The following is a 14,931-nucleotide window of genomic DNA, read 5'->3' on the forward strand; positions in this document are numbered from 1 at the left end:
TGTCCCTTTTAAATAGGAGAGACGAAGAACAGTTAAATTAACTGTTCTCTCTCCTTTTTCAAAAGGGAGTTGAACAGTAACCGTTTAGCCTTATCCTAAAAGATAAGATTGAACAGTAACTGTTTAGCCTTATCCTAAAAGATAAGGTTGAACAGTTATAATTTAATTATTTTATATTTTAATATAAAACTAAATTTATCCTTTTATTCATAGATAGGATAAGATTGAATGGATTGATTCACATGGACGATCTATGATCCCAAAAAAATCTTACATTGTTCAAGTTAATTACCGGAAGTTGTCACATTATTGAAAACGTGGCTTATCAGAGAGAGTCAAAAGTTATATGGAGTAATATTTATGCTATAAGGATTATCTGACTTGTCTTTGGAATTACAGCTGGTTTTCCACTTATCAATAATGAAAATAACCCTACCTTATATTTAAAAAAAGACAAACACATATATAAATAACGAAAACGACATTTTTTTTTTCCTTTTTAATTTTTTCCTATATTTCATCATGAGTAGATACTTTTTTCCATGGAAAAATACTATTTGTATCATGTATGTTAGTTTGGATAAAGAATCTTGGGTTACTTGATGGTAGTTAATCATATAGAGAAACCTAAATTATAATATTGACTCTGGTTTTAAGAGCAATGATAATTGCTTTTAGAATCTTGAATGATATTGTTATTATGCATAAATGATATTCTCTTACATAATAAATTTAAGCGTTGAAATGAATGGATTCTATTTATCTTTAATTAAAAATTTCATGCTCAAATCTTAAAAAGAATCTCCTAATAAAAGTTAAAATTGATTACTTTTTTCTTTAATATGAAAAAAATGACGAATTCAAATTAATTAAATCAATAAATTTTAAATAACAAATCGATAACCCATAGAAACAATATGAACTCTGGGATCAAAGTTTCAACTTTGACGATCTCTTAGACAATATAATGAATGTTTCTAGCTATAATAATAAGGATTAAAAAAAAGTATGATAATCATGTTTAATTAATTACACGAAGTGGACAGGGGGGACCAACATATAAATTCATAAAACGTTACAACCCATAGAATGAGATACATTTTAGATAAGTCTTGGAGAAAAGAATAAACAAAAAGAGAGAATTTGATTATTTCTTTTTTTAAAAAAAGTATTAAGAGGATAATTAATATCATTGAATTTTACCAGTAGAAATTTGGTAGAAAATATAGCACATATTTAAGTTTTTGGTTTCTAAAATAATTGGAGTCTTTATAGTGATAATAAAACGATTGATCTGCACCGACCAGAAATAAATAAATTAAAAGGAAAAAACGGCAAAAAAAAAAAAGGAATTAAAGAAGAGAAACAGCAAATTGAAAAAGACATAAAGACACTTGCCCCACCCCCACCCCCGTCAAGATGCAAATGAACTATTTTTGTGTATATCCTTTCTAGTTGGAAAGAATCAGTGTGGAAATTATTACTCATATTGCATATTCAGTAGACATAAAAATACTTGAGTGTGTGTATATATATATATATATTCCTTTAGAATCATGCAATAATTTTCTATGATGTTGATGGAATCATATGTTGGATGAACTCATGATTCTATTTAACTATAATTGAGTCGTTTTTATTAGCTCTATTTGTTCAACTACTTATTGATCGTAGTTAATTGAAATATTCTCAATTAATATTGCAGTTATATTTTACTTTACTCAAAAGAGATTATGAGATTAAGTTTTAATTGAGCAACGTCACTTCAAGTTATTCGGAGATTAATGCCCTAGACTTAAAATGGAGCTTAGAGATAACGAAACTTTAAAGCGATCTAATGAATAAATTAATTGGTAGAGCTAGGTTAATTCGAGAGAATAACACTAGAAAAATACTACACTTGATTGAGAGATATTTATGATAAAAAAAGATTCATGATCGATAGAGAATAATTCAAACATTCAGAGTTTATCCCTACATTTGGTAAAATCATCATCATAGGCCTTTTAAATCTAAGAAAATCGCCAATCACTTGATCACTTGGATTTTATTGTTTTCTTTTATTTGTTCATGCTAGTTAATACAAAAATTCAAACACATTATACCTTGAGAAGTTGATTGAATTGATACTTTAGTGATATTGAATAGTTATAGCTAAGCATTAGTTCTCAGGATTTGACTCTAGATTTTTAGATCGGATTATATTTACAGCGACTATTTATCTTTTCTAGAATGAATTTTGATTGTGATCATGTTAGAGGACATAATATAAGAAGGAAAATCATATTTTCTTGATTTCTTTTCTATTTTAAAAAGGTTAAAGAGAACAAAATAATATAAGTTTATAATAAAAAATAATGTACTTTTTATCGTAAATAATTAATTTTATTTGTAAAAAAATTAACACATAATTTATTCTTGATAAAATTCGAATCCCCTCAAAATTAAGAACCTAAAACATACATTTTACTGACTTAATTATAAATTAAATCTATTAATACATTATATTCATTATTATTCTTATACACCCTTTCAAACAATTCCTCAATTAATTTCATGACAAAATTGTTGAGAGAATTATATTCTCTAAGGTTTCCAAAATTACAATTTTTTTCTCTTTTGGTGTATAATGCTATAAAGAGATTACACCCACGTGATTTCAATACTCAAATTACAAGAGCTACAAAATTCATTTTTCTGCTCAAGCCAAGAAGAAAACTAGAGTAAGAGCCCGTTTGGATGAGCTTTAAGACTTAAAACTCTTTTTTAATTTTTGGATGTATTTGTCTAATGTTAACTTTAAGTTATAAAATTATTAAAGTCAGTCAAAAATGAAAAGTTAGAATTCCTAACTTTTTTTTTCTAAATGCTTAAAGTCATTTTTTTACCATAGAAATTACTTTTATATCCCTTATATTTTAACTAAATTCTCAAACTACCTTTTTTATTCTTTTAACCCTAAAATTCACATTATTTTCCTCATTTAAGCACTTTTATCCAAACACTCAACTGTTTATTTATAAAAATAACTTTCAGGACTTCAAAGTTCTAAAAACACTTCATACATAAAAGTTATTTTTTTAAGCTCATCCAAACGGGCTCTAAGTAAACCATAAAATTATAAAAAAATAAAAATAAAATATATATTATGAATTGGTTATTGAGTACCTCACAAATACTATTATATATTTGGTACGAAGCGAAGTGATTTTCATTGAAATTTTCACATGTGAATCTAAATTAATGTGATGGAACGTCAATATCGAGCACTAGATGAAAATAAATAAATAAATAAATAAATAATTTACTAACAATATGGTGGGCATTAAGTATCTGAATAGGTATTTTGTAATCGATAAAAATTAAAATTGTATAAAGAAAAATTTATTTATTTTATCTCATGTTATATTTTCTCCGTCCTATGTTAGATGAGTATTTTTTATTTTACACAATAATTAAGAAATTATTAATAGATTGATCAACTTTACTATTTTGCTTTTTGTTTATATCAATGCATATAAAAATAACTTGGAAATAATATTCATAGAATATAAGAATAGCTAGTATTGAGAATCGTTTCAATTCAAAAAGTCATATTAATTGTACGTGTAAAATTAGAAAATTTTAATTAATACTATAGTAATTTATTAAGTGGTCAAATTAATATGAAATAACTATTTTTAGTAAGGTGTTCGTTTAATATGGGACGGAGGGAGTAATACTTATCTATGCCCACAAATCACAATCACATTCGAGAGTAAGTAATTAAGAGAATCACTACTAATGCACAGAAAATTATAAAACATGATTATTATTTTTTTGCTTGCTTTAAGAATTTAAGATTTAACTTTTTTATCTTATCTGAACTTGTTTGAGACTGAAAATTAGTTATTGTATTAATTTTAAAAACTTAATGCCAAAGAAAAAAAATTTCAATTGGATTATTTTTTAAAAAATAAATAAAAATGGAACTAGTGGTGGTGTAAGAGCATGTGCTAAACTTGGATCAATAACCAAGAGATGTCTTCTACTAATTGTCAATATTTAACTTTATGAAAGGAATCAAATAAACAATTTGAAGATCTGATTCACATCTGAATCAACTAATATTTATTATATAGTATTTGTTAGACCAAAATGTGAACCACTTTTTATAATCTTTTCTGCTTGTGTTTCCTTTTTACTAAGTACTTCTTACTTAATTATTCATTAAATTAAATTGTGTTAGGTAAGAAGACTTGGCTTGTCCTGATTTTGGTTCTGGCTTTTAAAGTAAGATTTGTAAAGAGGAATAATAATATAATAATAATAAATAGAGTAAAATCTGTAAAGAGGAATTATAATTATATAATAATAAATAAATTAGATCTTTGATTGTTTACCTGTTTACTCTTTTTTTTTCCTTCCCACGTTGGGTGAGAATATTGACTTACAAATTTGTTTCTTTTTCCCCTGATAAGGTCTTGCCTCTCTTCTAGTTTATGGACTCCCAATAATTCTCATTACGTTGAAAGAATCGCAAGATGGCAAATCGCTCTATTTTTGAACGTGTAATATGAAATTAAATTGATTTGAAGTTGAAATATTATTTGGATATGTAATTTAAATTTTTTTAATTTTTTTTTTATAAACATAAAAATGAAACAAGTTGTACAAACTATGTAATAACTATTGTTTAGAAATTATGCTTGAGCTTTCTAAACTTATTATTGCACCCATATCGATTTTTTTTATAATATTCAATATATATCTATTGATATTTTTTAAGAATCTAAGCATTTTTAATAAAGTTGTTGCTTCTTCTTTATATATTCTCCTCATATTGTGTTAAATGTGAAAAACGTGGATTTCGTAAATACTTTCATGGATTCAAATTCTCTCCATTCCCATTATATATATATATATATATATATATATATATATACTCTGTTTTATTTTATTTGACACGATATTTAAGAATTTTTTTTTTAAAAAAATTTATTATCTAAAATAATTATTAAATATTTATGTGATTGTAAATTATTTCATTAAGAATAAAAAAAATTAAAATTAAAATTATTTTTAATTATAAATAAGATGACATTTTTTTAAAACAAACTAAAAATAAAAGAATGCCATGTAAAATGGAATAGAGAACCTATATATATTATATATAATAGTACATCTATATTTTAAAATTCCAGACTCGCTAGATTCTCTTTCAAAAAAAAAAAAAAAAAGTTACTCCACTTTAATAGAGAAGGGAAAATTAGAGAGAAATTGAGAAGCAAAAGAAGGTGGACTGAAGAGTTGTTGCGTTCGGGGCCACACACAAAACTGTGTCGTTTTGTACTCATTAACCACTCAAACTGTGTCGTTTTGTGTAGTCATCGCGTTCTAGATTCATGAGTATCTTTTTTGTCGCATTTTTTCTTATTATATATTCATTCATTCATCTTCTTTGTATGTACAAAACTTCTTTTTCTTCCCATTTCTCCCATTTTTTTCTCTGTTTCCAAATACCCATTTCTTTTCTTTGGTTAGAAATAAGGAAATTTCCTTCCTTTACTACCAAACAAAGAAATTGGGTCTTTTAGTTTTCTTGTTTTCAAGCTATAACTTGTTATATATATTCTGTTTGAATTTCTAAGAATTCTGTAATCACTTTTGGTTTTTTGGGGTTTTGGGGTTGTGGGTGTGGAGGAAAGATAGTATTTTGTTTTTGCTATGGCTGGAGTTGGATCAAGATGGAAGGTTTTTCGGCCGTTATTGTCGATTTCTTGGAGTTTTCTTCTGGCCGCTATATTTGTTTCAGCTGAAAGAAGTTTGAAGAAGGAAAGTGTTGCACAAAATGCAACTCACCAGTCAGATGCTGATTTACTTACTTCAGTTGTGCAATTCTTGTGGAAGCCTAATGAATCTGGTTACCAACATGTTTGGCCGGTAAAAAGATTTGAACTTTTTAATTCTGTTGTATTTTGTAGCTTTGAGTTTTTAGAACTAGTAGTGATTTGTTAGTTTTATGTGATCTAATATAAGATTGATTGAAGGTGGTAGTTGGTACTGTTAGTGAGTGACCCTTATTTAGGTGGGACCATTAATGGACTAAAATTGAATCTGGATCATGAAACGCACCAATAGGTTATCTTTATGCATATTCTTGTGGCACTTTTTGTTTTTCTTCTCAAGTTGGAGAATATGGATGTCAACATGTGTATTTACTTGATGTTTGAGATCAAGAAGAGATAAGGAATGAAGATGTTCAAAGAAAACTGATAAAAAAAAAAGACTAAGATGGAATCCATATAAATAAGATATATGAGTAAGTTGGTTAATGTGAAGTTTGCAATGCAGAGTAGTTGATGTTGATTCTCCATTTGAAAGTGAAACTGGCATAATGCTTCTGATCTCTGAGATGGTGGCATGTTGGAAGTCTGACCTATGACTTCCATGTGTCACACTGATTTATACAATCCAACTTTTACTGCTTGGCCACTATTTTCATTAGGCTCCTGACCTTCTGTTTGCTTTATTCCTGTTGACATGGTTGACAATTTGAATGTGTGTTACCGGATGTCATTGCAGGAATTGAAATTTGGATGGCAAATTGTTGTTGGTTCGATAATTGGATTTTTGGGAGCAGCATTTGGGAGTGTAGGTGGTGTTGGTGGTGGTGGCATATTCGTACCTATGCTGTCTCTCATCATTGGATTTGATCCAAAATCATCTACTGCAATTTCAAAGTGTAAGTTAGGGAGCGCTAGTATAAGATTGACTTTGAAGATATTTGGTTGTTAAATGTCATGACTTCAATGACTTAACAAATTCTGGTGAATATTTTGTTTATTCTGATCCTTTTGGACTTGCCCATGATTTCTTAAGTGAAGGAACTTAATGAGTTATGACTTAATAGACCCTGAAGTTTTTGCCTGGAATTGCTCCTGACTCAAGTTTTCAGTGGAAGACTTTCTTCATGCTCCTTCTTACCAATAAAACTTCTTTCCCTCTGAAGTCTTTGAGCTTAATTCCGTAATCTTATGTTGGCAGATTGCTGGATATTCTTTTCCCTTTCTGTTAGAAGTATATAGGGGCTTTTAGCTTAAGACACCTTTTGAATTTGTAAAAGAAAAATAGCTGCTAGATTAGACAAGATGTGCATATCAGATAATTTACTCCCTGACAAATGCTTTCCCCCCGTCTTTTCCCTTTAGGCAGGATAAGTGTAAACCCCCTCTGGAATTCACAATATATCAGGCTATCAGCACAACGCCGTAGCAGCAAGTCTTAATTTATGAATTTTCATCTTCTCTTCTTAGCTGCTGTCTACTGGTTAAGGGACTCATAGATTCTACTCTTGATTTTCAGGTATGATCATGGGAGCTTCAGTCTCCACTGTTTACTATAATCTAAAGCTCAGGCATCCAACGATTGATATGCCTATTATTGATTATGATTTGGCCGTGCTCATCCAGCCAATGCTGATGCTTGGCATTAGTATTGGAGTTACTTTCAATGTGTTATTTGCTGATTGGATGGTAACTGTTCTGCTAATAGTACTCTTCATTGGTAAGAATGCACTTGAAGTATGGCACACTTTGTGTTTCCTTTACCCACTGCTCCAACAAAATTTCTGAACTTACATAATTGTTGCAGCTACATCAACCAAGGCGTTTTTGCGAGGCGTTGAGACATGGAAAAAAGAGACTATCCTGAAAAAGGTTAAAGATTTTTTTTTCCTATTTGAATACTGTATTCTGTCCACCATTGAAACAGCACGTCTGAATTGTTTGTACTTTTGCTCTCTCTTTTCACCCATTCTAGTGGCATCCATTCTGTACATGTCTGATAGGTGATTTTATTCCTAATATCTGATGCCTTGTCCCATTGAATTCTAGCAAGGCTCTGTAAATAAATAAGGTCATATATGTTAAGTGTTGGTTTTTGATGATCATACGTTTCTTACTTCAGGAGACTGAGGCTGCGAAAAAGTCAGGCGCAAATGGTAGTCTATACAATCAATTTTTAAAAAATTATATATGAGTTGATGGGATTTCAATCTCAGTGTTATTTTCTTTCCCGCTGATATGGTTTTTCTGTGCTCATCGCTGGTGAAGACGCAGAGTACAAGCTCCTTCCTGGTGATCCCACCAATGACGCTGAAAAGAAAAAAACAGAGTCTTCCGAACCTGAGGTAACTTATCGTAGATCTTGAAATGACAATATTCTACCTCTCCTGATAGTTTAGATCTAATAAGCTATGTCATTTTAGGTGCCTATCATGGAGAATGTTTGCTGGAAGGAAACTGGACTCCTGTCTTTTGTTTGGGTTGCATTTCTAGCACTGCAAATTGGCAAGGTTTTCATCTCTCCTTATCTGTATTTTTCGTTTATGGTCCACATATACTCGGAGTTGATGCCCTCGAGTTTGGATTGTTTATTAAAGTTATTTTAAATTTTGTAAACTAACTCGCCTTGTGTTTTGTGGAAATAGAATTATACAGACAATTGTACACCACTATATTGGGTGGTGAATCTGATGCAGGTTCGTATTTATCTATGTTAAAGGTTGATGCAAACTCTAAAATCCCAAAAATTATTCTAGCAATGAACATGGACTCTTTCAATGCCCTGCAGATCCCAGTTGCCCTTGGTGTATCATCTTATGAAGCTGTTAGCCTGTACAAGGGTTGGAGAAGGATTGAATCCAAGGGAGAAGACGGAACTAACTTCCGGGTGATGCAGCTAATTGTTTATTGCTTTTTTGGAATAGTAGCTGGTATGGTAGGGGGACTTCTTGGTTTGGGTGGAGGATTTATTATGGGTCCTATGTTTTTGGAGCTGGGTGTTCCTCCTCAGGTGCGTGTACATTTTATCCTCAAGTGGTATGGAGCAAAAAAAAATTATCAATCTTTTTTCATACATTAGGGCTACTAATCTATGTGTTGTGTTACTCGTTTTTTGCCATTATGCTATATATATTGGGTTTTTTCTCTCTCTCCCTTATTTGGAGATGATACTTTTGAATCGAGGGTCTTTCGGAAACAACCTCTCTATCTCCATGAAGTAGTGACAATGTCTGCATACATTTCACCCTCCCTAGACCCCACTTGTGGGATTTCACTGGGTATGTTGTTGTTGTTAGGGCTACTAATCTATGGTTGGTTCATTTTGGTGTGAAGTAGTGGCAAGGTCTGCGTACATTCCACCCTCCCCATACCCCACTTGTGGGATTTCACTGGGTATGTTGTTGTTGTTGTTAGGGCTACTAATCTATGGTTGGTTCATTTTGGTGGTTATGCTTTTGCTGAGTTTTATTTCAGCCGATAATCTTCAATGATCATGTTTTTACCATGACCATATGGTTTTGTTAAACACATAAATAGCCACAAAATTGGACAACTGTCCCTCAATGTTGGTGGGAGGCTTGGGCTTGGGCTGATCTGCCTTAGATGTATGGTGGCTTGAGCTATGAAATCTAAGCCAGACCAAACTTGCATACGGGCAACAAAACCTTTTGGAAATTCTGAGAAAATAATCTGTTGGTACTCAAAATGGCAATTAACGATTAAAATTTTAGTCATGAGCTCAAGCATGGTAAATTTTTTGGATGCAAATGTAAAGTCGAAGGGATGTTAAATATGTTAGAAACACAGATAAATTCTTGAGTTCCTGGATTGAAAAAGAGACTCAAACAACAAAAGTCATAGATAAGAAGGTGCCCAGATATCTCGATTAAAAAAAGAGGGTCTAAATATATTTGATAGAGACAATATCAATTATCACTTGTTTAGTAATGTTTAAATGTGCCTCTTGATTTTTAACAAATTCCATGGTCAATAGAAACAGTGACTTCTACCAGAAAGTTTGTGCTGAATGTTCACTTAAGTTAGTAGGTTTGTTTCCTTTTGAATGTAGAATTAAGCAAAATTCTTGAATACATCATTTCTTGACATGTTGGATTAATATTTGTGTATTATGACATTCACAAACCATCTTTCTCTAGCTTCATGCATGAATCATGTCCCAATTTTCCTTCCGTGTTTCATTTTACCCATACCTGATATCCATGTTAATCTTACAGCTAAAAGAGCTTATCTTGTCGTCTTTGAAGTTTCCCATATTTTTGTTTTTTCCCCATACGTGGTGGTTGGTTTTTTTCTTTGCTTTCATTAGAATTATGAATTTTTCAGTACATTGAGTTGTTTGATTCTTAGTCTTTAGCGTCTGTATATATCGCAAGCAGACATTAGGAAATTTTACTGCTTTGGGTCCAGGACAATCTCTCACCATTTATTGCATGGAAGTTGTCCATGACTAACTAGGATAAAATTTAGGATTTTTTTAAGTGAAGTAAAATTATATAATTTTACTAGGATTTTATTTTATTACACTAGAATATTTTTTTTCTTTTATAAGTCTAGTCCAATTATAAACCAGCATATGTATAAATTTCAAAATGTAGTTGGTATTATGATGGTACAATATATATATATATATATCGTTTTTAACCAAAAAAGAAAAAAACTACCATTTTCCTTTCACTGGAATGCCCATCACTGAACTTAAGGGAGTTTTGGAGGAAGAATCATTTTACTTGATCTGTCTTCATATCTATTCAACTTCTTATCATACTGTGTACCGATTGTCTCATGTTACTGTGTTTCTGCTACTAGGTTTCAAGTGCCACTGCCACCTTTGCAATGATGTTCTCCTCATCAATGTCTGTTGTAGAGTATTACCTTCTAAAACGTTTCCCAGTTCCTTATGGTATGTGCTGATCCTTTAAATTAACATTCGATTATAAGGTGCATTTTTCACCTTTATATAGGAATTGAAAGTTGTATTCTTGCCGCAGCTATGTACTTTGTCGCCGTGGCAACTGTTGCTGCTTTGATAGGGCAACATGTTGTGAGGAGAATGATTATGATACTAGGAAGAGCATCACTTATCATCTTCATCCTTGCCTTCACAATTTTTGTGAGCGCAATTTCACTAGGTACGTATTCGTATTTTATAGTGTGCTTTAGTAGCAGCAACTCATCAAACATTTAATCGTTCTCACTTCATTCTCCGTTTTTTTCAGATTGAATTGGTATAACAATTTCCTTTCTGGTTTTACAGGTGGGGTTGGTATCTCAAACATGATTGGGAAGATCCAGCGCCATGAATACATGGGCTTTGAGAACCTTTGCAAATATGATCCTTAATTAAGTTCAAGTTTAGGTGAAGCAAAGTGGTCGTACATTGGAGACCGATTCTTGGGTTGGTGGAGGAAGATAACCACCATCTCAATTTAGCTAGTTCAATTCTACATTAGATATACACTGGCAATGAATCTGCTCTGGTATATCTATGCTATGGGTGTTTTCCCATTAGGGGTTTTCATCATTTTCCCACGATAATGTGGGAATTTATTGTTATGTTTTGGTGAAATGAGATTCAGTTTTGAACACCAGAAATAATGGAGGCAAAAGAGGTAGAAATTCTTAAAGTCATTTAATTTGTAAAACTCATGTGTTGTTATCTTGGTGTAAAACACTATAATCTTAATTATTATTCATTCGGTGTTGTAACTTTGTCCCTTTTGCTAGCAAGTAGTACTTCACTCGGTCTTCGATATTCAGATGATTTTGTAAATTTTAATAAATATTTTTACTAATGTGAACAAATAATATGGAATAGAGGGAATAATAGGATTTTCGACTGGAAAACAGTCAGGTTAATTCACTGTACATTACCTCCATCCACTGGGATAATATAATAGTAAGAACAGTGGGGGAACCATAGTAGTAGTTGTTGAATCACGGTAATCCAGTAATTTTTATTCAAATTTTATATGTATTAAAATATCCATTAAATATCTAGAAATACTTAATTGTGAATCCAATTAACAAATCCTAAATCCACTACTATGTTGCGCTTGCTCTGTATTGTATGCTTGTGAATTTTACTTGGCCTCTGGAAGTTTGAACAATGGCTTAATTATAACTTTGTTATCACCTAGAACAGCAATGACAAACCTAGAGCTTACAATTAACTCATGGAGATAGAAAGGTTTCTGAAAGACCTTCGGCTCAAGTACATCAAATCCAAGTAAAATAAAAAGAAAACATAGTCATTACTAAGAAAAACAGTGCAAAATCTACACGAAAGAACGCAAGCAATAGTAAAATATTGATAATTATACACAATAACATATGACAAGAACTATAAGGTTACGACTAGTACTACGATAGACACTAACAAGTCAAGATATCCTCTACCCCGCTTATCCCTCTATCCTAATCCATTACCTCCACTCCTTTCTATTTAGAGTCATGTCCTCGATAATATAAAAATACATCGTATAATATTCCACTATCTGTGTCACATTCTTATTCTATGAATCTTTACCTAATCCAATTGCACGCATCAAAGTTTGGTCATAATCTGCAATTAAAAGAATATTGGGGGGGGGGGGGGGGTTCAAGGAAGGGTTGGGCAGCCAGGAAAGCTGCTGTTCTGGGGACTTCTATTCCAAGGGGGCATGCATTCCAGCTAACAACTTTAGACCCAAATTGATTTTCTTTATGAAGATCGTTTTCTGAGTTGGCACATGCGTGTCAATCAATTTGAATCAATAATTTGTCCAAAAATCATATACTATAATTAACCCTTCAATGTGTCTCATGGTTGACGACAATCACATGAGGACAAACTTTTTTTATTTTCATTTGGCTTCGGTACTTATTTTGAAATTCAATTAATTTTGATTTGTGTCAAAAAAATTTATTTTTAGGTAAGTGTGCCCTATCAAAAAATAATTTCATTCAAGATCTCAAATTCAAGATCTCAAATTCAAAATTTCTAATTAAAAATGAAGAAATAGTTACCATCCACCATAATGTGTGAACCACACTCATCAAATAAAACCTAGTCTTAAAAAGAAAAATCATTGAGATGGTAGGAAGTGATTAAGTTGTCATAATACATAAATGTGTCGTTTAACTTGATTTTAGTTGACATCTATACCCTCCAACTTTAAATATGTATAAGTAAACACTTAAACTTGTATAAAGTTGCACAAATAAACACATGCGTCTTATGCGGCATCCGACAAATGAGTTAGTGTTTCACAAAGGAAAAGAAGTCTTTCTGCTTGTTAAATCTTGACCGTTCATCTTTCTTGGGATGGATTTATATTGTAAATAACAAGCAATTTCTAGCCATTGGAGTAAATTGCACTTGATTTTAGATTATATAAAAGAAAAATGTTAATTTAGAATATTGAAAGTCAAATGTGGATGCCAAGAACCAAAGGGTAGTTGTTGCCTACCATTCTTTTTTCTTCACGCTATCTAAAAACATTTGAGCAAGAATGGTTGGTGGATTTAACAAATGATTCACGGTTTCATGAGAATACATTCAATTAGTTGAAAATTTCCTTTCAAAATTTGAAATAAACTGAAATGATTAACATATTATTTGCAACAAATTTTAAATATATGAAAAATAAATTCAATCGTACATAAAATTTGAAGAAACAAGAATATTTTATCGATAAATAGTGCGAGTACAATTCTATTTCTCCCTTGATTCTTTTCTCTGGATTTTCTCCTTTGATTCGAGAGCCGTTAATGGCGCATTTCTCGAACTAGGATGATTTGAATTTAATCTCCATGAAATGATTTGTGAATCTTCTCAAAATATTTGATTATTAAAAAGAGTTTGACATATTTTGATCTCTTTGTGAATATTTCATGAATTAGTGGAATTTTTGAGATGTTTTTTTAAGGGAATATAATACTTATTATATAAGCATAAATTAGGGTTTAAGGTAGAGTAGAAAGTGTGAGAGTTAATTATATATATGGAGATAATGCAATAGTTGATGTCTCTTATTTAAGTTAATTGCATGTTTAATAATGCTACTCGATTTGAGAATTAAATTAAAATGCCTGAAGTCTACCTTAGTAGTGCAATAGTAGATGTCTCTTTTTTAAAAGCATAGCCCTCTGAGTCTATTTGGATGGGCTTAAAAAAAATAACTTTTATGTATGAAGTACTTTTAGAACTTTGAAGTGTTGAAAGTTATTTTTATAAATAAGCAGTTGAGTGTTTGGATAAAAGTGCTTAAATGAGGAAAATGATGTGAATTTTAGGGTTAAAAGAATAAAAATGGTAGTTTGGGAATTTAGTTAAAATATAAGGGATATAAAAGTAATTTTCATGGTCAAAGAAAATGACTTTAAGCACTTAGAAAAAAAAGTTAAGAATCCTAATTTTTCATTTTTGTCTGACTTTAAAATTTTATGGCTTAAAGTTAGCATTAGACAAACACGTTCAAAAGCTAAAAAAGGACTTTAAGTTGATTTAACTTAAAGCTCATCCAAACGGGCTCTTTATTATATTTAGTCGTGTTCCAACTTCGTTTGAAATTCCGTTGCATTAGTGTATCCATAAAATTGACTTATGTACCAAAAGTGGAATGAGTAATTTGTATCAAGAGCATAAATCTGAAATAAATTTACAGTTTGATACTTTATTGTGTGTGAATTTATTAAACTTATAAATAATTTATGTTGATGGTTTGTATATATGGTAAAAATGTTGGCGATTTTAGGTAAAGGTATAAAAAAAAAGAATTAATGTGGTGAGTTGACATGTTATGCGATTAAAATGAAAAAAGTTAATGGAGAAAGAACAAATTTGAATCATTTTTATAACATAAGGTAATATTATATCTTTTCAATGGTAAAAGGAGCAATTATGACTTTAATTTTTAATTAATCAAGCAAATCATTAAGTTCTGAGTAATATAAAAGTTTCATTTGACAAGTCTCTCTTATCTTTTTTATTGGTATCGCAAAAAACATGAACGCGTTATATAAGATGTTTTATCAGAATTTTACTACAAGTTAAAGTATTCAATTGGAATGAAATTTAATTCGAGTATCTAAATAGAGTATCCTG

General features: G+C 30.7%; 1 protein-coding gene across 1 annotated transcript; it reads left to right on the plus strand.

Annotated features, from left to right (window-relative positions):
* The first annotated feature begins 5,442 nt into the window (after positions 1-5,442).
* Positions 5,443-11,552, plus strand: LOC129889429 (sulfite exporter TauE/SafE family protein 3-like). Its single transcript, XM_055964717.1, has 12 exons — positions 5,443-5,922; positions 6,565-6,724; positions 7,345-7,545; positions 7,633-7,697; positions 7,948-7,981; positions 8,094-8,170; positions 8,249-8,335; positions 8,471-8,521; positions 8,614-8,835; positions 10,653-10,746; positions 10,835-10,975; positions 11,101-11,552. The coding sequence occupies exons 1-12, from the start codon at positions 5,707-5,709 to the stop codon at positions 11,184-11,186; spliced, it is 1,434 nt and encodes a 477-aa protein (XP_055820692.1). The 5' UTR covers positions 5,443-5,706; the 3' UTR covers positions 11,187-11,552.
* The last annotated feature ends 3,379 nt before the right edge of the window (positions 11,553-14,931 follow it).

Source organism: Solanum dulcamara, chromosome 5 (genome assembly GCF_947179165.1).
Source record: "Solanum dulcamara chromosome 5, daSolDulc1.2, whole genome shotgun sequence".
NCBI classification, from domain to species: domain Eukaryota; kingdom Viridiplantae; phylum Streptophyta; class Magnoliopsida; order Solanales; family Solanaceae; genus Solanum; species Solanum dulcamara.